The 25,742-nt window shown below is 45.4% G+C and overlaps 1 protein-coding gene across 1 annotated transcript; it reads left to right on the top strand.

The window, feature by feature from the left end:
- Positions 1-22,166: 22,166 nt before the first annotated feature.
- LOC119327799 (formate dehydrogenase, mitochondrial) lies at positions 22,167-25,247 on the top strand. The gene is made up of 6 exons (XM_037600887.1): positions 22,167-22,336; positions 22,454-22,625; positions 23,340-23,880; positions 23,961-24,085; positions 24,514-24,626; positions 24,978-25,247. The coding sequence occupies exons 1-6, from the start codon at positions 22,268-22,270 to the stop codon at positions 25,089-25,091; spliced, it is 1,134 nt and encodes a 377-aa protein (XP_037456784.1). The 5' UTR covers positions 22,167-22,267; the 3' UTR covers positions 25,092-25,247.
- The last annotated feature ends 495 nt before the right edge of the window (positions 25,248-25,742 follow it).

The following is a 25,742-nucleotide window of genomic DNA, read 5'->3' as shown; positions in this document are numbered from 1 at the left end:
TCATGCCCCGAGAAACAGTGCGGCGTGCTTGGCTGTGGCTCGAATCCGTCAAAGATCAAGTCTCCGCGGATGTCAGTCGTATAGTTTAGGCTTCCAAACCTGACTTGATGGCCAGGGGCGTAGCTTTCGATCTGCTCGCGGTGGCCAAGTGAATTGGCCCACAGTGCGAAGCCGCCAAAGACGAAGATCTGTCCGGGGAGAAAAATCTCACCCTGGACCGCATCGTCGTTGATGATCAAAGGAGCCATCGGGCCTAAAGGCGACGACACAGAGGAACTCTCAATGAAAGCACCAATGTCGGTGTCAAAACCGGCGGATCTCGGGTAGGGGGTCCCGAACTGTGCGTCTAGGCCGGATGGTAACAGGAGACAGGGGACACTTTGTTTTACCCAGGTTCGGGCCCTCTCGATGGAGGTAATACCCTACTCCTGCTTGATTAATATTGATGATATGGGTAGTAGAAGAGTAGACCTACCACGAGATCAAGGAGGCTAAACCCTAGAAGATAGCCTATGGTATGATTGTTGTGTATGGAGCTGGTTGCCTACGGACTACAACCCTCCGGTTTATATAGACACCGGATAGGGTTAGGGTTACACAGAGTCGGTTACAATGGCAGGAGATCTCGAATATCCGCATCACCAAGCTTGCCTTCCACGCCAAGGAAAGTCCCATCCGGACACGGGACGAAGTCTTCAATCTTGTATCTTCATAGTCCAGGAGTCCGGCCGAAGGTATAGTCCGGCTACCCGAACACCCCCTAATCCAGGACTCCCTCAGTGATGCAGCAAAGTAATGTAAGTATTTCCCTCAGTTTTTGAGAACCAAGGTATCAATCCAGTAGGATACAACACACAAGTCACCTAGTACCTGCACAAACAATCAAGAACCTCACAACCAATGTGATAAAGGGGTTGTCAATCCCTTCACGGTCACCCGCAAAAGTGAGATCTGATAAAGATAGTAAGATAAATATTTTTGGTATTTTTGTTGTATAGATTGGAAAGTAAAGATTGCAAAATAGTAAACGAGATGCGATGTAAATAAAAGAGATGCAATATAATAAGAAAGAGACCTGGGGGCCATAGGTTTCACTAGTGGCTTCTCTCAAGATAGCATGTATTACAGTGGGTGAACAAATTACTGCGGGGCAATTGATAGAAAAGCGCATAGTTATGAAGATATCTAAGGCAATGATCATAAATATAGGCATCACGTCCATGTAAAGTAGACCGAAACGATTCTGCATCTACTACTATTACTCCACACATCGACCGCTATCCAACATGCATCTAGAGTATTAAGTTCATAAGAACAGAGTAACGCTTTAAGCAAGATGACATGATGTAGAGGGATAAACTCAAGCAATATGATATAAACCCCATCTTTTTATCCTTGATGGCAACAATACAATACGTGCCTTGCTACCCCTACTGTCATTGGGAAAGGACACCGCAAGATTGAACCCAAAGCTAAGCACTTCTCCCATTGCAAGAAAGATCAATCTAGTAGGCCAAACTAAACCAATAATTTGAAGAGACTTGCAAAGATATCAAATCATGCATATAAGAATTCAAAGAAGAACCAAATAGTATTCATAGATAATCAAGTTCATAAATCCACAATTCATCGGATCTCGGCAAACACACTGCAAAAGAGTATTACATCGAATAGATCTCCAAGAACATCGAGGAGAACTTTGTAGTGAAGATCAAAGAGAGAGAAGAAGACATCTAGCTAATAACTATGGACCCGAAGGTCTATGGTAAACTACTCACGCTTCATCGGAGAGGCTATGGTGTTGATGTAGAAGCCCTCCATGATCGATTCCCCTTCCAGCAGATCGCCAGAAAAGGCCCGAAGATGGGATCTCATGGGTACAGAAGGTTGCGGCGGTGGAAAAGTGGTTTTGTGGCTCCCCCTAATGTTTCTAGGGTATAAGAGTATATATAGGCGAAAGAAGTACGTCGATGGAACTTCGTGGGGCCCACGAGGGTAGGGGCGCGCCCTCCTGCCTCGTGGCCGCCTTGCAGAGTTTCAGACTTCCACTCCAAGTCTCCTGGTTTGCTTTCGGTCCAAGAAAGATCATCATGAAGGGTTCATTCCGTTTGGATTCCGTTTGGTATTCCTTTTGTGCGAAACTCTAAAATAGGCAAAAAAAACAGAAACTGGCACTGGACCTCCACTTAATAGGTTAGTCCCAAAAATAATATAAAATAGCATATTAAAGCCCATTAAACATCCAAAACAGATAATATAATAGCATGGAACAATCAAAAATTATATATACGTTGGAGACGTATCAGGCAGATCCTTTTTCGTTTCACCCAATGAGTAACACCATTCCCTACTATATTCTTTTCCTTGCTCTTTTTGACTTTACCATGTCAAGCCGTACCCACAACACAAAAGAATTAAATCGCTCTTCAGAACTCAATGATGCATGATACAGACAAGCAATACTTTGATGTAAGACAACCATATGAGGATGGAATATGTAAGAAAAACAGGACGGCATGACATATTCACAGCTACGATGTGTAAACTAAGCAGGAGGATTTTCAAGAAAAAATAAGTAATGCAAGCTAGACACCATATGAAAGATGCAACCAATATCACTCTACCTAGTTAAAAGTGTCTTGTCATAAGTGGCATTTTGAAAAATTAGAAGCAATACAACGTAGAAATCAATGCAAGATGCAACCACTATTAAACTGCCATGTTAAAAGCGTCCAATCATGAGTGAGTGATGCAGGATAAACTGTTGGAAATATGCCCTAGAGGCAATAATAAAATGATTATTATATTTCCTTGTTCATGATAATTGTCTATTATTCATGCTATAATTGTATTATCCGGAAATCGTAATACATGTGTGAATACATAGACCACAACACGTCCCTAGTGAGCCTCTAGTTGACTAGCTCGTTGATCAAAGGATAGTCATGGTTTCCTGACTATGGACATTAGATGTCATTGATAACGGGATCACATCATTAGGAGAATGATGTGATGGACAAGACCCAATCCTAAGCTTAGCTCAAAGATCGTGTAGTTCGTTTGCTGTAGCTTTTCTGAATGTCAAGTATCATTTCCTTAGACCATGAGATTGTGCAACTCCCGGATACCGTAGGAGTGCCTTGGGTGTGCCAAACGTCACAACGTAACTGGGTGACTATAAAGGTACTTTACATGTATCTCCAAAAGTGTTTGTTGGGTTGGCACGAATCGAGACTGGAATTTGTCACTCCGTATGAGGGAGAGGTATCTCTGGGCCCACTCGGTAATGCATCATCATAATGAGCTCAATGTGACCAAGGGGTTGGTCATGGGGTCATGCATTACGGTACGAGTAAAGTGACTTGCCGGTAACGAGATTGAACAAGGTATTGGGATACCGACGATCGAGTCTCGGGCAAGTAACGTACCGATTGACAAAGGGAATTTAATACGGGATTGATTAAGTCCTCGACATTGTGGTTCATCCGATGAGATCATCGAGGAGCATGTAGGAGCCAACATGGGTATCCAGATCCCGCTGTTGGTTATTGACCGGAGAGGCGTCTCGGTCATGTCTGCGTGTCTCCCGAACCCGTAGGGTCTACACACTTAAGGTTCGGTGACGCTAGGGTTGTAGAGATATTAGTATGCAGTAACCCGAAAGTTGTTCGGAGTCCCGGATGAGATCCCGGACGTCATGAGGAGTTCTGAAATGGTCCGGAGGTAAAGATTTATATATAGGAAGTCCAGTTTCGGCCAGCGGGAAGGTTTCGGGGGTTACCGGTATTGTATCGGGACCACCGAAAGGGTCCCGGGGGTCCACCGGATGGGGCCACCTATCTCGGAGGGCCCCATGGACTGAAGTGGCGTGGGAACCAGCCCCTGATAGGCTGGTGCGCCCCACCCAAGGGCCCAAGGCGCCTAGGGTTGGAAACCGTAGGGGGCCGTTGCCCCCCGAGGGGGCATGCGCCCCCTGGTTGGAAACCCTAAGGGGGCCGTTGCCCCCAGGGGCCGCCCCCCCCTTTTAGATGGGATCTCCAAGGGGGAATGCGCCCCCCTAGCCCCTATATATAGTGGAAGGGAGGGAGGGCAGCCGCACCTTGCTCTTGGCGCCTCCCTCTCCCTCCGTAACACCTCTCCTCCCCGCTTGTGCTTGGTGAAGCCCTGCCGGGATCCTACTGCATCCACCACCACGCCGTCGTGCTGCTGGATCTTCATCAACCTCTCCTTCCCCCTTGCTGGATCAAGAAGGAGGAGACGTCTTCCCAACCATACGTGTGTTGAACGCGGAGGTGCTGTCAGTTCGGCACTTGGTCATCGGTGATTTGGATCACGGCGAGTACGACTCCATCATCCCCGTTCACTTGAACGCTTCCGCTCGCGATCTACAAGGGTATGTAGATGCACTCCTATTCCCCTCGTTGCTAGAATACTCCATAGATTGATCTTGGTGATGCGTAGAAATTTTTTAATTTCTGCTACGATCCCCAATAGTGGCATCATGAGCCAGGTTTATGCGTAGTTACTATGCACGAGTAGAACACAAAGTAGTTGTGGGCGTCGATATTGTCAATTATCTTGCCGTTACTAGTCTTATCTTGATTCGGCAGCATCATGGGATGAAGCGGCCCGGACCAACCTTACACGTACGCTTACGTGAGATCGGTTCCACCGACTGACATGCACTAGTTGCATAAGGTGGCTGGCGGGTGGCTGTCTCTCCCACTTTTAGTCGGATCGAATTCGATGAACAGGGTCCTTATGAAGGGTAAATAGAAATTGGCAATTCACATTGTGGTTTTGGCGTAGGTAAGAAACGTTCTTGCTAGAAACCTATAGCGGCCACATAAAAACTTGCAACAACAATTAGAGGACGTCTAACTTGTTTTTGCAGCAAGTGTTTTGTGATGTGATATGGCCAAAGGTTGTGATGAATGATGAATGATATATGTGATGTATGAGATTGATCATGTTCTTGTAATAGGAATCACGACTTGCATGTCGATGAATATGACAACCGGCAGAAGCCATAGGAGTTGTCTTTATTTATTTATGACCTGCGTGTCAACATAAACGTCATGTAATTACTTTACTTTATTGCTAAAGCGTTAGCCATAGTAGTAGAAGTAATAGATGACGAGAGAACTTCAAGAAGACACGATGATGGAGATCATGATGATGGAGATCATGGTGTCATGCCGATGACAACGATGATCATGGAGCCCCGAAGATGGAGATCAAAGGAGCAAATGATATTGGCCATATCATGTCACTATTTGATTGCATGTGATGTTTATCATGTTTTACATCTTATTTGCTTAGAACGACGGTAGCTTAAATAAGATGATCCCTCATAATAATTTCAAGAAAGTGTTCCCCCTAAGTGTGCACCATTGCGAAGGTTCGTTGTTTCGAAGCACCACGTGATGATCGGGTGTGATAGATTCTAACGTTCGAATACAACGGGTGTAAGACAGATTTACACACGCAATACACTTAGGTTGACTTGACAAGCCTAGCATGTACAGACATGGCCTCGGAACACAGAAGACCGAAAGGTCGAGCATGATTCGTATAGAAGATACGATCAACATGAAGATGTTCACTGATGTTGACTAGTCCGTCTCACGTGATGATCGGACACGGCCTAGTTAACTCGGATCATGTTATACTTAGATGACTCGAGGGATGTCTATCTGAGTGGGAGTTCATTTAATAATTTGATTAGATGAACTTAATTATCATGAACTTAGTCTAAAATCTTTACAATATGTCTTGTAGATCAAATGGCCCACGTTGTCCTCAACTTCAACGCGTTCCTAGAGAAAACCAAGCTGAAAGACGATGGCAGCAACTATACGGACTGGGTCCGGAACCTGAGGATCATCCTCATAGCTGCCAAGAAAGATTATGTCCTAGAAGCACCGCTAGGTGACGCATCCATCCCACAGAACCAAGACGTTATGAACGCTTGGCAGACATGTGTTGATGATTACTCACTCGTTCAGTGCGGCATGCTTTACAGCTTAGAACCGGGGCTCCAAAAGTGTTTTGAGAGACACGGAGCATATGAGATGTTCGAAGAGCTGAAAATGGTTTTTCAAGCTCATGCCCGGGTCGAGAGATATGAAGTCTCCGACAAGTTCTTCAGCTATAAGATGGAGGAAAATAGTTCTGTCAGTGAGCACATACTCAAAATGTCTGGGTTGCATAACCGCTTGACTCAGCTAGGAGTTAATCTCCCGGATGATGCGGTCATTGACAGAATCCTTCAGTCGCTTCCACCAAGCTACAAGAGCTTTGTGATAAACTTCAATATGCAGGGGATGGAAAAGACCATTCCTGAAGTATTTGCAATGCTGAAATCAGCAGAGGTAGAAGTCAAAAAGGAACATCAAGTGTTGATGGTGAATAAAACCACTAAGTTCAAGAAAGGCAAGGGTAAGAAGAACTTCAAGAAGGACGGCAAGGGAGTTGCCACGCCCGGTAAGCAAGCTGTCGGGGAGAAGCCAAAGAATGGACCCAAGCCCGAGACTGAGTGTTTTTATTGCAAGGGAAGTGGTCACTGGAAGCGGGACTGCCCCAAATACTTAGCAGACAAGAAGGCCAGCATCACGAAAGGTATATGTGATATACATGTAATTGATGTGTACCTTACCAGTACTCGTAGTAGCTCCTGGGTATTTGATACCGGTGCGGTTGCTCACATTTGTAACTCAAAGCAGGAGTTGCGGAATAAGCGGAGACTGGCGAAGTACAAGGTGACGATGCGCGTCGGGAATGGTTCCAAGGTCGATGTGATCACCATCGGCACGCTACCTCTACATTTACCTACGGGATTAGTTTTAAACCTCAATAATTGTTATTTAGTGCCAGCTTTGAGCATGAACATTGTATCAGGATCTCGTTTAATTTGAGATGGCTACTCATTTAAATCCGAGAATAATGGTTGTTCTATTTATATGAGAGATATGTTTTATGGTCATGCTCCGATGGTGAATGGTTTATTCTTAATGAATCTCGAGCGTAATGCTACACATATTCATAGTGTGAATACCAAAAGATGTAAGGTTGATAATGATAATCCCACATACTTGTGGCACTGCCGCCTTGGTCACATAGGTGTCAAACGCATGAAGAAGCTCCATGCAGATGGACTTTTAGAGTCTCTTGATTACGAATCATTTGACACGTGCGAACCATGCCTCATGGGTAAAATGACCAAGACTCCGTTCTCAGGAACAATGGAGCGAGCAACCAACTTATTGGAAATCATACATACTGATGTGTGCGGTCCAATGAGTGTTGAGGCTCGCGGTGGCTATCGTTATGTTCTCACCCTCACTGATGACTTGAGTAGATATGGGTATGTCTACTTAATGAAACACAAGTCTAAGACCTTTGAAAAGTTTAAGGAATTTTAGAGTGAGGTTGAGAATCAACGTGACAGGAAAATCAAGTTCTTGCGATCAGATCGTGGGGGAGAATACTTGAGTCACGAATTTGGCACACACTTAAGAAAATGTGGAATAGTTTCACAACTCACGCCGCCTGGAACACCGCAGCTAATGGTGTGTCCGAACGTCGTAATCGCACTCTATTAGATATGGTGCGATCTATGATGTCTCTTACCGATTTACCGCTATCATTTTGGGGCTATGCTTTAGAGACTGCCGCATTCACTTTAAATAGGGCTCCGTTGAAATCCGTTGAGACGACACCGTATAAATTATGGTTTGGGAAGAAACCTAAGCTGTCGTTTCTAAAAGTTTGGGGATGCGATGCTTATGTCAAGAAACTTCAACCTGAAAAGCTCGAACCCAAGTCGGAAAAATGCGTCTTCATAGGATACCCTAAGGAAACCATTGGGTATACCTTCTACCTCAGATCCGAAGGCAAGATCTTCGTTGCCAAGAATGGATCCTTTCTAGAGAAGGAGTTTCTCTCGAAAGAAGTAAGTGGGAGGAAAGTAGAGCTTGATGAAGTACTTCCTCTTGAAGCAGAGAGTAGCACAGCTCAGGAAAATGTTCCTGTGGTGCCTGCACCGATTAGAGAGGAAGTTAATGATGATGATCAAGATACTTCGGATCAAGCTCCTACTGAACTTCGTAGGTCCACAAGGACACGTTCCGCACCAGAGTGGTACGGCAACCCTGTCTTGGAAATCATGTTGTTAGACAACGGTGAACCTTCGAACTATGAAGAAGCGATGGCGGGCCCAGATTCCGACAAATGGCTAGAAGCCATGAAATCCGAGATAGAATCCATGTATGAAAACAAAGTATGGACTTTGACTAACTTGCCCAAAGATCGGCGAGCCATAGAAAATAAATGGATCTTTAAGAAGAAGACAGACGCGGATGGTAATGTGACCATCTATAAGGCTCGACTTGTCGCTAAGGGTTATCGACAAGTTCAAGGGGTTGACTACGATGAGACTTTCTCACCCGTAGCGAAGCTGAAGTCCGTCCGAATCATGTTAGCAATTGCCGCATTCTATGATTATGAGATATGGCAAATGGACGTCAAAACGGCATTCCTTAACGGCTTTCTTAAGGAAGAATTGTATATGATGCAGCCGGAAGGTTTTGTCGATCCTAAGAATGCTAACAAGGTGTGCAAGCTCCAACGCTCAATCTATGGGCTGGTGCAAGCATCTCGGAGTTGGAACATTCGCTTTGATGAGATGATCAAAGCATTTGGGTTTATGCAGACTTATGGAGAAGCCTGCGTTTACAAGAAAGTGAGTGGGAGCTCTGTAGCATTTCTCATATTATATGTGGATGACATACTGTTGATGGGAAATGATATAGAATTCTTGGAAAGCATAAAGGCCTATTTGAACAAGTGTTTTTCAATGAAGGACCTTGGAGAAGCTGCTTATATATTAGGCATCAAGATCTATAGAGATAGATCGAGACGCCTCATCGATCTTTCACAAAGTACGTACCTTGACAAGATATTGAAGAAGTTCAATATGGATCAGTCCAAGAAGGGGTTCTTGCCTGTATTGCAAGGTGTGCGATTGAGCACGGCTCAATGCCCGACCACGGCTCAATGCCCGACCACGGCAAAAGATATAGAAGAGATGAGTGTCATCCCCTATGCCTCAGCCATAGGGACTATTATGTATGCCATGCTGTGTACCAGACCTGATGTAAACCTTGCCGTAACTTTGGTAGGTAGGTACCAAAGTAATCCCGACAAGGAACACTGGACAACGGTCAAAAACATCCTGAAGTACCTGAAAAGGACCAAGGATATGGTTCTCATTTATGGAGGTGGCGAAGAGCTCGTCGTAAAGGGTTACGTCGACGCTAGCTTCGACAGAGATCTGGATGACTCTAAGTCACAAACCGGATACGTGTATATTTTGAATGGTGGGGCAGTAATCTGGTGCAGTTGCAAGCAAAGCGTTGTGGCGGGATCTACATGTGAAGCAGAATACATGGCAGCCTCGGAGGCAGCACAAGAAGCAATCTGGGTGAAGGAGTTCATCACCGACCTAGGAGTCATACCCAATGCGTCGGGGCCGATGACTCTCTTCTGTGACAACACTGGAGCTATTGCCCTTGCCAAGGAGCCCAGGTTTCACAGGAAGACCAGGCATATCAAGCGTCGCTTCAACTCCATTCGTGAAAGTGTTCAAAATGGAGACATAGAAAGTTGTAAAGTACATACGGACCTGAATGTAGCAGATCCGTTGACTAAACCTCTCCCTAGAGCAAAACATGATCAACACCAGAATTCCATGGGTGTTCGATTCATCACAATATAACTAGATGATTGACTCTAGTGCAAGTGGGAGACTGTTGGAAATATGCCCTAGAGGCAATTATAAAATGATTATTATATTTCCTTGTTCATGATAATTGTCTATTATTCATGCTATAATTGTATTATCCGGAAATCGTAATACATGTGTGAATACATAGACCACAACACGTCCCTAGTGAGCCTCTAGTTAACTAGCTCCTTGATCAAAGGATAGTCATGTTTCCTGACTATGGACATTAGATGTCATTGATAACGGGATCACATCATTAGGAGAATGATGTGATGGACAAGACCCAATCCTAAGCTTAGCTCAAAGATCGTGTAGTTCATTTGTTGTAGCTTTTCTGAATGTCAAGTATCATTTCCTTGGACCATGAGATTGTGCAACTCCCGGATACCGTAGGAGTGCCTTGGGTGTGCCAAACGTCACAACGTAACTGGGTGAATATAAAGGTACTTTACAGGTATCTCCGAAAGTGTCTGTTGGGTTGGCACGAATCGAGACTGGGATTTGTCACTCCGTATGACGGAGAGGTATCTCTGGGCCCACTCGGTAATGCATCATCATAATGAGCTCAATGTGACCAAGGGGTTGGTCATGGGATCATGCATTACGGTACGAGTAAAGTGACTTGCCGGTAACGAGATTGAACAAGGTATTGGGATACCGACGATCGAGTCTCGGGCAAGTAACGTACAGATTGACAAAGGGAATTGAATACGGGATTGATTAAGTCCTCGACATCGTGGTTCATCCGATGAGATCATCGAGGAGCATGTGGGAGCCAATATGGGTATCCAGATCCCGCTGTTGGTTATTGACCGGAGAGGCGTCTCGATCATGTCTGTGTGTCTCCCGAACCCGTAGGGTCTACACACTTAAGGTTCGGTAACGCTAGGGTTGTAGAGATATTAGTATGCAATAACCCGAAAGTTGTTCGGAGTCCCGGATGAGATCCTGGATGTCACGAGGAGTTCTGGAATGGTCGGTAGGTAAAGATTTATATATAGGAAGTCCAGTTTCGGCCAGCGGGAAGGTTTCAGGGGTTACCGGTATTGTACCGGGACCACCGGAAGGGTCCCGGGGGTCCACCGGATGGGGCCACCTATCCCGGAGGGCCCCATGGGCTGAAGTGGTGTGGGAACCAGACCCTGATGGGCTGGTGCGCCCCACCCAAGGGCCCAAGGCGCCTAGGGTTGGAAACCCTAGGGGGCCGTTGCCCCCCGAGGGGGCATGCGCCCCCATGGTTGGAAACCCTAAGGGGGCCGTTGCCCCCAGGGGCTGCACCCCCCCCCTTTAGATGGGATCTCCAAGGGGGCATGCGCCCCCCCTAGCCCCTATATATAGTGGAAGGGAGGGAGGGCAGCCGCACCTTGCTCTTGGCGCCTCCCTCTCCCTCCGTAACACCTCTCCTCCCCGCTTGTGCTTGGTTAAGCCCTGCCGGGATCCTGCTGCATCCACCACCACGCCGTCGTGCTGCTGGATCTTCATCAACCTCTGCTTCCCCCTTGCTGGATCAAGAAGGAGGAGACGTCTTCCCAACCGTACGTGTGTTGAACGTGGAGGTGATGTCAGTTCGGCACTTGGTCATCGGTGATTTGGATCACGGCGAGTATGACTCCATCATCCCCGTTCACTTGAACGCTTCCGCTCGCGATCTACAAGGGTATGTAGATGCACTCCTATTCCCCTCGTTGCTAGAATACTCCATAGATTGATCTTGGTGATGCGTAGAAATTTTTTAATTTCTGCTACGATCCCCAACATACACAACAGCAATACTTTGATGTAAGAACATGGTATGATAGATAGATGCAGTGTATTCTAGATACAGAAAGGCATGCCATATGCACATGTATAACGTATAAACTCAGCAGGTGCAATTTAATCAAAATAGAAGAAATACAGGCTAGACAACATATGCAACATGAAACCAATTATCACACTGTCAATTCAGGGCAAGCACCTGCGATGGTGGAGTACGGGAGATGAACTCATCATGTAGACTTGGGACTTCAACTTCATTAGCAGTAGCAGTGGCAAATCTAGAGAGTCTCTGTTTGCGTCGGTCCGGAGGACCACCAACATCCCCTAACTTACTCTTTTCCTTCCTATTGTTTGATATTGCCTTACAAGAAGATGAATAAAATTAGCTTTCATAACTGGTTGATGCATGATACAGACAAACACTACTTTGATGTAAGGCAAGCACAGGATAGGAGGATGGAATATATACAAAAAAATATAGCATTGCATATTCACACGTACGATAGGAGGATGGAATATGTATGAAAAACAGAAAGCAGAAGGCATTTAAACAAAATTAGAAGAAATGAAAGCTAGACACCATATGAACTTGCAACCAATATCACTCTTTCAGGTAAAAAGTTGTGACGCCCAAGACCGGAGCTTCAGATGCCTTCCAGGGTTTTCGGGTTTCGTCGTTTGATTTATTTGGTTCATTGCATTCATCATTGCATCATGTGCATTGCATCATGTCATCATGCCATCATCTCATAAATCTTCTGCATCTCAACTAAATAAATTGTGTGGATCTTCGATCCATTTAAATTGAGGGAAGAGTGACTTCTCTTTATAACATATCCTCCCAATATTAGGGAGCTATATTAAATATCCCATTAACTTGGAATCACCCATCACACAATTGCATTACTCTTCAACTCTTCTTATATCCGACTTAACTTCATATATTTTTTCCTTGTCATCTCTCTCTCAAGCCATACCCATGCATCATCCCTCCCACTTCCTTCGTTTTTCATGTCTTTGCAAGCGACCTTATTCCTCCTCCATTAATGTTCATCTTTTCCCTATAAATCTTGCCTTTTTCCTACACCCTCTCTGTCAGATTTCATCCCATTCGAAGTTGTTTTGGTCAGGTTCAAAAATGATTGAAGTTTGAAAATAATTCAAACTATAATTATTTTTCTACCTTCTAAAAATGCCAGAGCAATTTATTCAAACCCTACATAAATCCAGGTTCCAGATATATTTTTATATATCTCATATTCCTAACCAAAAACCCCCTGGATTTTCCCCTTTGTTGGTTGTTTATTTATATACACATTAGTTTAAGAAAGGGATGATTTTCGAAAGGAGAGGGAGCTCAGCCCAGCCGCGCAGCCCAGTTGCACCGAGGCCCAGCCGCCCCAGCTATTCCTAACCCTAGGCTAGCGAGGCCCATCCGCAGTCCCCCCTCTCCTCTCGATCCTTCTCCTCCTCGTTCCCTTCCACCGCCGCCACACATGCATCGCTCAGCAGAGGAGAGACCCACACCCCGATCCCTATCTCCCTTGATCTGTCTCGCACGCTCGCCGCCTCTCCTTCCCCTGCCTCTGCTATTGATGCCTTGCCCGGATCCTCGTCACCTCCCCGCCATGGCGCCCGCGCCGACGACCTCGCAGGTCACTGCCTCACACCATCTTCGTCCTCCCAGAGCCCCAGAGCCCGTTCCCCACCTCTGCCTTCGTCGTCGTTAGCCGGTGCAGCAGCTCCGCCGCAGCTCCGCCCCGACCTCCGCAGCCAGGCGCCTCTGCCTCTCCTCTACTCCCGCCCAGCAGCACCGAGCCCCTCTGCGTTGTGGCGTCCTCGTCGTCCTCAAACAGCAGCAGCTCCAGCCTCCACCCGGTCCTCCTCGAGCTCCTCGGCTCCCTCCACCGGAGCCGGCCAACTCCGACAACCTCCTTTGCCTCGCACCCAGGGACGAGCGCGTGTGGTCGTTGACCAAGTACCACGACGCTCAGAGTCCTCGGATCCGTCTAGTTCCACTATGAGATGTACAACTACCGTCGACCTCGAAGACCTCGGATTCACCAAGTTCCCACGACGAGGAGTGTGTCCCTTCGGATGCGCCAAGTTCGTCTACACAATAATGCCAAGTACCACTAATGTCGGCAAGACCCGCAAGTCGGACCCCGAACGATCGACGTCTCGTGGACCGTGTACCACTACCGTCGCTCCGAAGACGTTGGAGTCATCAAGTACCTCTCCGAACGAACATGTACCACTACCGTCGCCAAGATCGCGAGAACTTCTACCGTCGACCCTAGAGCATGCGAGAATGACTACTTCCACTACCGCCGTCACGAGAACTGTCCCGCTTGCACGCTTCGAAGGTATAACCTTGAGACGACGTCCGTGAACGAATGCTTGCGATGTTTGAGATGCTCGTGTTTGCACCGTGTCCAAATTTGTCACTCGTTTTCCTTGTCGCCAACTCGTGGAACACCCGGAATCCGGGAGCGCCCCACCATCTTTTGCACGCATCCGCGCACTTCTCCTTTGCATCGGTATCTCAATCGAGTTACCGGAACCGGGACGTTGCCGTGGCACCGTTTCGTTATCGTTGCCGTGGCACCCCTTTTCATTTCCGCCACGATGACAAATGCTTCTTAATATGCCCTTGTCAACTTTTCTTAAAATTGCATAAAACTTGCACATGTCATTCGCATCATGATAATAACATTTAAATGTTAAAATTGTTGTTGCACCAAATTGATAATTGCATATGGGGATTTACCAGATTTGTTGTTTGTTATTTCCGGCCTCATTTAAACTTGCCTAAATGTTTAGTTTTCTTATGCTTCCCCTCTTGCCATGCTAACAACATTTAATGTTGTTGAGTACCTAAACGAGAGAGAACTAAATAACTTGAATGTGGTGTTTCGTCAATATGCAACGGAGTTGCATATTGAGGTCCACTTAATTTGTAGGATTGTTTGTGCACTTTGCCATGCCATGCATATTTAAACCGGACATGCACCATACTTGATTGTGCATCATGCCATGATTATGTGTTGGTTGTTTACCATGATTGTGTGCTTCTTTCCGGTGTTTGCTTCTTCGGGTTGGATCCGGTAACGTCGTGCTTGTGAGGAACCGTTCGTCTACGTCCGTTTGTCTTCTTCATGGACTCATTCTTCTTCCTTGCGGGATTTCAGGCAATATGATCATACCCTCGAAATCACTTCTATCTTTGCTTGCTAGATGCTCGCTCTTTTGCTATGCCTATGCTGCGATACCTACCACTTGCTTATCATGCCTCCCATATTGTTGAACCAAGCCTCTAACCCACCTTGTCCTAAAAAACCGTTGATTGGCTATGTTACCGCTTTGCTCAGCCCCTCTTATAGCGTTGTTAGTTGCAGGTGAAGATTGAAGTTTGTTCCTTGTTGGAACATGGAGATGTTGTTCCTTGTTGGAACATGTTTACTTGTTGGGATATCACTATATATCTTATTTAATTAATGCATCTATATACTTGGTAAAGGGTGGAAGGCTCGGCCTTATGCCTGGTGTTTTGTTCCACTCTTGCCGCCCTAGTTTCCATCATATCGGTGTTATGTTCCCGGATTTTGCGTTCCTTACGCGGTTGGGTAATAATGGGAACCCCTTGACAGTTCGCTTGAGTAAAACTCTTCCAGCAATGCCCAACATTGGTTTTACCATTCGCCACCCAACCTTTTCTTTTCCCTTGGGGGTCGCGCGCCCAAGGGTCATCATTATTTTAAACCCCCGGGCCAGTGCTCCTCTGAGTGTTGGTCCAACCTGTCAGCTGCCGGTGACCACCAGGGGCAACTCTGGGCTGGCCTACCCGTACCTAGGACAATCTGAGTGTGCCCTGAGAAAGAGATATGTGCAGCTCCTATCGGGATTTGTCGGCACATTCGGGCGGTGTTGCTGGTTTAGTTTTACCTTGTCGAAATGTCTTGTAACCGGGATTCCGAGTCTGATCGGGTCTTCCCGCTAGAAGGTTTATTCCTTCGTTGACCGTGAGAGCTTGTGATGGGCTAAGTTGGGACACCCCTGCAGGGATTTGAACTTTTGAAAGCCGTGCCCGCGGTTATGGGCAGATGGGAATTTGTTAATGTCCGGTTGTAGAAAACCTGAAGTTGACCTTAATTTAAAATACATCAACCGCGTGTGTAACCGTGATGGTCTCTTTCAGGCGGAGTCCGGGAAGTGAACACGGTGTTGGAGTTATGCTTGACGTAGGTTGTTTAGGATCACTTCTTAATCATACTTTTATCGACCGTGCTTTGCCTTCTCTTCTCGCTCTCATTTGCGTATGTTAGCCACCATATATGCTAGTCGCTTGCTGCAGCTCCACCTCATACCTTTTACCTTACCCATAAGCTTAAATAGTCTTGATTGCGAGGGTGTGACATTGTTGAGTCCCCGTGGCTCACAGATACTTCCAAAACCAGCTTGCAGGTGCCGATGAGTCCGTGCAGATGACGCAACCAAGCTCAAGGAGGAGCTCTGTGAAGATCTTGTCCTTTATGTTGTTTCGTTCTAGTTGATCAGTAGTGGAGCCTAGTTGGGGTCGATCGGGGACCTTTGTCGCATTTGGGGTTCTTCTTTTATTTTGGTTCCGTAGTCGGACCTTGAGTGTATTGGGATGATGTAATGCTTTATTCATGTAATTGTGTGAAGTGGCGATTGTAAGCCAACTATGTATCTTTTCCCCTATCGTATTACATGGGTTGTTTGCGAAGATTAGCTCACTTGCGACATTGCTTTCAATGCGGTTATGCCTCTAAGTCGTGCTTCGACACGTGGGAGATATAGCCGCATCGAGGGTGTGACAAAAGTGTCTCGCCGTAAGTGCCATTTCAAGAAATTAGAAGCAGTACAAGCTAGAAGACAATGCAAGATGCAAGATGCAACCTACATCACACTCCCAAGTTAAATGTGTCTTATGGGTAAGTGGTCGTTGCAGGTATAAGTTGCAAGCTACGCAGCTGCAATTCAACAAAATCAGAAGCAATACAAACTAGACAGCATACGGAACACACAAGCACATATAACAGTTCCAAGTTAGAGCAAGCACCTATTATGGTGGAGTAGGGGAGATGTGCTCATCATCTACACGTATGTTCTAGAAACAAAAACACGTGTCATATTCACAAGCATTATGTGAAAAGTAAGCAGATGCAGTTCAACAAAGTTAGAAGCAATACAAGCTAGACATCATATGCAACATGCAACCACATATAATAGTGCCAAGTTAGAGCAATCACCTGTGATGGTGGAATAGGGGAGATGTGCTCATCATCTACACAGCTACATTGAATGTCCAGCCTTATGTTGTCTTGCGAATCTTGTTGGGAGGATGGCGGAGTAGAATCTGTAGAGACCCTCTGTTTGAGTTGCTCCGAAGGACCACCATCATCCACTATCGGACTAATTTCCTTCAACTGTATTGATTTTGCATTGTGAAGTCAAACCGATAAGAAAAAGGAATAAAATTCGCTCTTCAGAACTCATTCATGCATGATACTGACGAACACTACTCGGATGAAAGGCAAACACATGATACGAGGATGGAATATGTACGAAAAACAGGACAACGTGACATATTCACACCTATGATGTGGTAACTAAGCAGAAGGTGTTTCAACAAATTAGAAGCACTGCAAGCTACACACCATATGAAAGATGCAACCAATATCACTCTGCCAAGTTCAAACTGTCTGGGTTTCAACAAATTAGAAGCAGTACATGCTAGAAATCATATGCAAGACACAACCAATATCACAGTGGCGATTTAAAGGTGCCTTATCATAAGTGACTGATGCGTGATATGCAAGAACAGTAGTCTGATGTAAGAACATGGTGTGATCAGATATAGTATGTTCTAGAAACAGGAACATGTGTCATATTCACAGGCATTATGTGTAAAGTAAGCAAATGTAATTCAACAAAGTTAGAAGCAATACAATGTAGACATCATACGCAACATGCAACCACATATAATAGTGCCAAGTTAGAGCAAGCACCTGTGATGCTGGAGTAGGGGAGATGTGCTCATCATCTACACAACTACGTTGACTGTCTAGCCTTGCGTTGTCTTGCGAATCTTGTTGGGAGGATGGCGGAGTAGAATCTGTAGAGACCCTCTGTTTCAGTTGCTCGGAAGGACCACCATCATCCAATGCCTTACCAATTTTCTTCCGCTTTATTGATTTTGCATTGTGAGGTCAAACCAACAAGAAAAAGGAATAAAATTCGCTCTTCGGAACTCATTCATGCATGATACTGTTGAACACTACTCTGATGAAAGGCAAAATCATGATACGAGGATGAAATATGTATGAAAAACTGGACGGCTTGACATATTCACACCTATGATGTGGTAACTAAGCAGAAGGCACTTCAACAAATTAGAAGCACTACAAGCTAGACACCATATGGAAGGTGCAATCAATATCACTCTGCCAAGTTAAAACTGTCTCGTCATAGGTGGCGTTCATCAAACTAGAATCACTACATGCTAGAAATCATATTCAAGACGCAAACCAATATCACACTGCCAACTTAAAGGCGTCCCATCATAAGTGACCGATGCATGATACACAAGAAGAGTAGTTTCATGTAAGAACATGGTGTGATAGACAGATATAGTATGTACCAAAAACTGGAAAGCGTGTCATATTCACACGTATCATGTGTAAGCTAAGCAGATGCAGTTTACACTAATTAGGAGCAATACAAGCTAGACATCATATGCAACATGTAACCAGATATCACATTGCCAAGTTAGAGCAAGCACCTTGGATGGTGGAGTAGGCGAGCAGAGACTTGAAACTTTTAATGCACTAGCAGTACAAGGAGAATCCATACAGATGCTCCGTTTACGTTGCTGTAGAAGACCACCATCATCGCCTTCCTTACTCTTTTCCTTCCTCTTTTCTGATTTTGCCTTGTCAAGTCAAACCCACAAGAAAAAGGAATACAATTTGCTCTTCAGAACTCATTGATGCATGATACTGATGAACACTAATTTCATGTAAGGCAACCGGGATAGGAGGATGGAATATGTATGAAAAACAGGACGGCATGACATATTGACATGTATGATGTATAAAGTGTAAACTAAGCACAAGGTGTTTGAACTAGTTAAAAGCAATGCAAGCTAGAAACCATATAAAAGATGAAACCAATATCACTCTGCCAAATTAAAAGGGTGGCCTAACAAATGTATTTGACCAAATTAGAAGCAATACATGGCAACAGGCTAGAAATATTATGCAATATGCAACGAATAAAGGTGTCTCATCATAAGTGATTGATGCAGGATACAAAAGAGAGGTAGTTTCATGTAAGAACACGGTTAACAGATAGATGTACTGTGTACCAAAAATAGGAAGGCATGTCATATTCACAGGTATAATGTGTAAACTAAGCAGATGCAATTTACCCTAATTAGAAGCATTATAAACTAGACACCCTATGCAACATGCAACCACATATCACACTGCAAAGTTAGAGTAAGCACCTGTGATGGTGGTGTAGGGAAGTGCGGTCTTCAAGTACAGAGCTATGTTCAATATCTTCATTTAGGCTTGTTGTTTCTTGAGAATCATGTGAGGAGGATGAAATTGCACTCTTTATAAGAGTAGCGCGTCTCATACTAACCCACGGGCGTGACTGTTTCATCATAAGCGATAGATGCAGAATACACAAGAACAATAGTTTGATGTAAGAACATGGTGTGATAGGCAGATGTAGTATGTACCAAAAACAGGAAGGCGTGTCATATTCACATGTATAATGTGTAAGTTAAGGAGATGTAATTTAACAAATTAGGAGCAATACAAGCTAGGCACCATATGCAACATGCAACCAGATATCACACTGCCATGGTAGAGCAAGCACCTGGGGTTGTGGAGTATGGGAGATGAGATTTGGAACTTGCACTGTAGTAGGAGTAGCAAGAGAATCTGCAGAGATCATTTGTTTCGGTTGCTCTAAAGGAGCACCATCATTCCGTGCCTCTGTCCTTTTAAATTTTGCCTTGTCAAGTAAACACACAAGAAAAATGAATGAAATTCGCACTTCCAGATTCGTTGATGCATAATACCGACGAACACAATTTCTATGTATGGCAACCACATTGTAGGATGATGGAATATGTATGAAAAATGCTAAGCAAAAGGCATTTCAACAAATTGGAAGCAATGCAATCTAGACACCATATGAAAGATCCAACCAAAATCACTCTACCAAGTTAGATGTGTCTCATTATAAGTGGCACTTCAACAAATTAGAGGCAATACATGTTTGAAATGATATGCAAGATGCAACCAATATTACACTGTCAACTTGAAGGTGTCTCGTCAGAAGTGATTGATGAGGGATACACACGAAAAGTAGTTTGATATAAGAACATGGTTAATAGAAAGACGTAGTATGTACCAAAAACAGAAAGGCGGTCATATTCACAGGTATAATGTGTTAATTAAGCAGAAGTAATTTACCCTAATTAGAAGTATTACAAGGTAGACACCATACGCAACATGCAACCACATATCACACTGCCAAGTAAGAGCAAGCACCTGCGATGGTGGTGTAGGTGAATTGCGGTCATCAACTAGAGAGTTACGTTGACTATCTTTATTTAGCCTTACTATTTCTTGAGAATCATGTGAGGAGGATGACACTGCACTCTTTAAACGAGTAGTGCGTCTCACAGTAACCCATTGGGGTGACTGTCTCATCATAAGTGATTGATGAGGGATACAAAAAAGTATTAGTTTGATGTACAAACATGATTAATAAACATATGTAGTATGTATCAAAAACGGGAAGACATGTCATTATCAAAGGTATAATGTGTAAAGTAAGCAGATGCAATTTAACCAAATTGGAAACAATACAAGCTAGACACCATGTGCAACATGCAACCACATTTGACAGCACAAAGTTAAAGCAAGCACCTGGGTTGGTTGTGTGTGGCAATTGAGATCATCAACTGCAGAGCTACATTTACTGTCTCCATCTGCTGACACTACACCCTTTAGAGCGCTGAAACGCTTAGTGCTTATCTTCGAATGACACTAGAGCGACTTCTGTCTTTTCTTTTGTGTATTCATCAACACTGCGTCAGAGTCTGAAATACCCATGCATAAAGAAACAATAGCGCGAGTACGGAAGAAGTGTGTGCACAAGTAGTACAGTGTAAAAGTAGCAGATAGCAGGTCAATGAGAAATAAATGACGGAAGACATATGATAGCTCTACAACATGCATGGCACACGAAATTACTAGATTCTAGGATTTTTGAAATATGAGCACAGTAATGACTGGGAAATGCAGATGCTCCTTCAGCACACCACAAGGTGTGGTCCTATCAAAATAACAGTCGACTGGAAATAAATAGGTTAATCTATTTTTTTCTGCGTTGTCCGATGTACAAAGAACGGGCAGATCACCTTCATCTACCTCCAGTCAGTCAGTGTTACAATCTTCCTTGAAACGCCAGCGACCACCGGCCCAGTCCCATGCCTCCGTCCTCCCCTCGACCTCACCGCACCGCCGTGCTTGGCACCGCACCCGGCCATCCCTTCAAACCCCGCTGACCTCCAGATCGGGCGCAAGTAGCTCCTGCGCCCCACATCCCTATGATACACACCGATGCGCCGCTTCCCGGGCGAACGGGCGAGCTAGGTGCTCTGCGCGCCTAAGCGGGTGCTGCTTCCTTTAATTGTGATTCAGCTGACCCTGAATTGAAATCCAGGCGGGCTACTGACCTCTAGGCAAGATGAAATAGTAAATGGGAGGAAACCTTATGCATTTAATATCACGAAGAAGATGCAGTAAGAAGCGCTCAACTAGTTGCGGAGGGACGCAAGGAGGTGGTCGCGCGGGGATGGGGGTGGGGGGGAGGAGGAACCGACGGTTGGGCATTTGAGGGTGGCTGTCAGTTTTACATCTAGGGTGGTCAGCTGATGTTTTTTTGCATCACTTAGTTATGCATTTTACATAATACACATCTTCATCATTCGTTTCATTCATTGGAGAGACGTTTTTAGTCCAAATGATGCATATTTCAGTTATTTATACATCTACATCATCTATCGGCCATGAAGGGATGAAAACCAAAGCTAACGAGTTGACAAAGGAGTTTGTGCTCCCAACCACCGCTCCCCCGCTTGAAGATCATGCACGCATGACTCACCCAAACAATCCTCGAGGCGGCAAGAAATGTGCGTTCCTAGCGCCAGCAGTGGTCCGGTTCGTTGATCCTTCGCCACCCTTCTCCTCCCCCCAGCGGCCGCTAGCTAGCCACGCACACATCACGGCATCTTCTCGCCCACTTTTCCAGTGGACAACTACTGGCACCATCGGCCAAGTCCTTTTCCTATCCTACTCCTACCAGAACAAAAGCCAAAACAAACCACTGCGCACGCGACACACAGAGACGTGGGGCATCACCGGAAGGCGGGCCCACAGGTCATGCATGCCCTCACGCTTCCGTCCGGGACCACCTCCGCCGCGCGGCGCAGGCACCCCGTCCACGTGGGCGAGGATGCGGTCCACCTGTCAGCGTGACGGCGCGGCGGCTTTATCTACCCGTCCCGTCCGGCCCTCACTGTGTGTGCCATCACTCCCCTCTTTTCCTCGCTCGCCGTTCCCCGTGAGGTGATTGGCAGATCGCTCCTCCCTCCGCCGGGATCTCTCCGTCCCCATGGCCGCGATGTGTAGGGCCGCCGCGAAGCAGCTCGTCGACCGGGCCGTCGGATCCAGGGCCGCGCATGTAAGTTTTTTCGCTCGGTTTGATTCCTGCAAGTTTCGGTTGCTGAAGAAGTGCTGCGGTTGGCTGACGGGACTCTGAGGAATGCCGTGTTTTGATTTCTGTCTTCCCGTGGCGCAGACGTCCGCGGGCAGCAAGAAGATCGTGGGCGTGTTCTACCAGGCCGGCGAGTACGCCGACAAGAACCCCAACTTCGTCGGCTGCGTTGAGGGCGCCCTCGGCATACGCGACTGGCTCGAGTCCAAGGGGCATCACTACATTGTCACCGACGACAAGGAGGGGTTGAACAGCGGTCGGTACCCAACACCATCCCAATTCTTATCATGTTTTTTAATTTCCTATAATTTATTATTAGTTGTTAACGATTCTGTAATGCAATTCATGTGCTTCTCTGTTCGTGAATATATTGTACTATACATCAGATACAAATCTCAAAACGCTAAACGAAGTGAACTTGGCAGCACTTGGCAGAACCTGTATAGAACTCTTTACTGAACAGATATGTAGTAGTGTTTTACTGAACAGATATATATCAATTCTGAATTATCTGGGTTACTGTGTAGTCTATAATGCTATGAGTAATCCGACTGCTCTGCTTTTTAGCTGATGGTAGCGAAGAGTAATTTTCATCTGTTCCGTGTGAAAGGGGAGATTTGCTCCTTATTTAGCTACGCAGCATGTTTTTATTTATTTATTTTTGGAATAAGCAGCCGTGTTCTGATGAATCGATTGACAGACAATTGATGGTTTTCTTCTAGTTTATCACAATTTCCCAAACTAACTGGAAGTATCCAAATCATGTGAGCTGTGCTGCAGGATCAGTTCAAATGCTTATATACATTCCAATCTAGCTTGTATGTTTGAACCCTGTATAAGTGCTTGTATGTTTGAACCCTGTATAAGATGAAATTACTATGATACATATATTATTAGATGGTTTTATATCTCTGATTATTGTTATCTGACTCTTAACTTGTGAATAAATGATTGCTGTTCTTGTCCCCAGAGCTGGAGAAGCACATTGAAGACATGCATGTTCTGATAACCACCCCATTCCACCCAGCCTATGTTACTGCAGAGAGGATCAAGAAGGCAAAGAACCTTGAGCTGCTTCTCACTGCTGGGATTGGATCGGACCATATTGATTTGCCAGCTGCTGCTGCTGCAGGCTTGACAGTGGCAGAGGTCACTGGAAGTAACACTGTCTCTGTGGCAGAAGATGAGCTCATGCGCATCTTGATTCTGCTCAGGAACTTCTTGCCTGGCTACCAACAGGTCGTTAAAGGTGAATGGAATGTTGCAGGCATTGCCCATAGGGCTTATGATCTTGAGGGGAAGACCGTCGGAACTGTCGGGGCAGGTCGTATTGGCAGGCTCTTACTTCAGCGCCTTAAGCCCTTCAACTGCAACCTGCTCTACCATGACAGACTTCAGATTAACCCAGAGCTTGAGAAAGAAATTGGGGCGAAATTTGAAGAGGACCTGGATGCTATGCTTCCAAAGTGTGATGTCATTGTGATAAACACACCTCTTACTGAGAAAACTAGGTTTCTATTCATCACACTCGGTTCTTTTCCATTATCTTCTAATTTACAGTTCTCTAAATTCTGTTTGGTCCTTTCTTCAGAGGCATGTTCAACAAAGAAAAGATTGCAAAGATGAAGAAAGGTGTAATCATTGTGAATAACGCTCGGGGAGCAATCATGGATACCCAGGCAGTTGCTGATGCTTGCTCCAGCGGTCACATTGCTGGTACAATTCTTTCACTTAATCAGTCTTATTTTAAGCACCAGTATGCTGCAGGATGTGTATCTAACTCTTGCTGTTGGGGTCTATAAAATACATCATTTTATTTAGTCTTTCATGCTTTGCATTTATCTGGGGTAATATGATAAAATTTCGAAATCAATATAACATAATGCAGTAATGTCAAGTACTCAATAATGCCAGTTTGTAGGTAAATACGAGTATCTCTTAGTGTTGACAAAAACAAAGGTTGATCTATGCCTCTGTAAATTCTGTTCAATCCTGTTTCTTGCCATGGCACTTGTTTCTTTGATGGCTGTTATTATTGTGTCCTATTGAATTGTGTCCAAGATTAGGAGAATGATGCAGTACCTTATATTTCTATCTTGGGGATTATTTCCTTTTTCTCAAAGTACATCATTCCTGATTTTCAGGATATGGAGGTGATGTCTGGTTCCCCCAACCCGCACCCAAGGATCACCCATGGCGCTACATGCCTAATCATGCAATGACCCCTCACATCTCTGGGACTACAATTGATGCACAGGTTAGCTTCTGTGCTTTTATCTCAGCATTGGGCTTATGGCGTATCGTCATTTACAGCACTTGGTGTTCTGATACCGGACCGTATGCATTAGCAAAGCTATGGACGAATTCTAGTCAGTAGTCAGTTATTCCGAATGGATTCTGCATATGGTAACTTATGTTTTCCTTTCCTTCATAAGTGGAGAATCAACGAATAATCTACATCAAGAGCAAATACATACAACTAAGACAGTAGGCCAACCTTAACCATCACACATACGCAGCCTAGATCAGTTTATGCCTGTTTATCCATTACCGTGCTTTGCTACTGACTGTCCTGCCGTGTTTCTGATGTGGATGGCAATTGCTGCAGCTGAGGTACGCGGCTGGAGTGAAGGACATGTTGGATAGGTACTTCAAGGGCGAGGACTTCCCCGCGGAGAACTACATCGTCAAGGAAGGCGAGCTCGCCAGCCAGTACAAGTAGTAACCCAACCCTCGGCGCTGCATGGTAACATATCTGAAGCGAGGTGCGAGAGAAGAAACCATTGTGTTGTTGTATGAGTGTTCTCTGAGAATGGAAATAATGGATGTCTGCGTGGGGTTGCGACCATGCCAATGAATAAAAAAGCTTTGGAATCAAGCTATCTCACCCAACCGGACATGGCAAATCCGGCCCAGACACACGGACTGACCGGCAACTCCCATATCCATCCCATATAGGGATGCCTGGACGCACCCGCCATGTCGGATTTGGTCCACTGTGGCCCATCCGATCCAACATATATTCAACTCTATCCGCACTCCGGGCGAAACCTTAGCTGCACTCCACTCCACATCACTCACTTCCCACAGTATCCAAGCTCCTCTCCGGCGAGTTCCGGCCTAGTCCTTCATGGAGGGCACTGGATCCGGCTCCGAGATATCTGGATCCGAGGACTGGGTTCTCATCCCTTGCAGTCCCGAGGAGTAGATGGTCGTCTGTGCTGCTCTCCAACGCTCCCGTGAGGAGTGTCCTCCTGCGGTCTTCATCAATCTGGAAGGATTTCATTGGGCGCTAGGGTTCCGTTGATGTAGTGTCATGAGCTTAAGCCGCTTAAACCCTTGTTTGCGCTTCAAATGCCAAAGTTCAGAGTTG

This window comes from Triticum dicoccoides, chromosome 7A, assembly GCF_002162155.2.
Source record: "Triticum dicoccoides isolate Atlit2015 ecotype Zavitan chromosome 7A, WEW_v2.0, whole genome shotgun sequence".
In the NCBI taxonomy this organism is placed as follows: Eukaryota; Viridiplantae; Streptophyta; class Magnoliopsida; order Poales; family Poaceae; genus Triticum; species Triticum dicoccoides.
Note: the sequence above shows the minus strand (reverse complement) of the source record. Positions and strands in the feature narration are given on the sequence as shown.

Coding starts and splice junctions, on each gene's coding strand:
- LOC119327799 (XM_037600887.1), top strand. CDS start 22,268: ATGGCCGCGATGTGTAGGGCCGCCGCGAAGCAGCTCGTCGACCGGGCC. Junction 22,337..22,453: donor TCGGATCCAGGGCCGCGCAT/GTAAGTTTTTTC, acceptor CCCGTGGCGCAG/ACGTCCGCGGGCAGCAAGAA. Junction 24,086..24,513: donor CTCCAGCGGTCACATTGCTG/GTACAATTCTTT, acceptor CCTGATTTTCAG/GATATGGAGGTGATGTCTGG.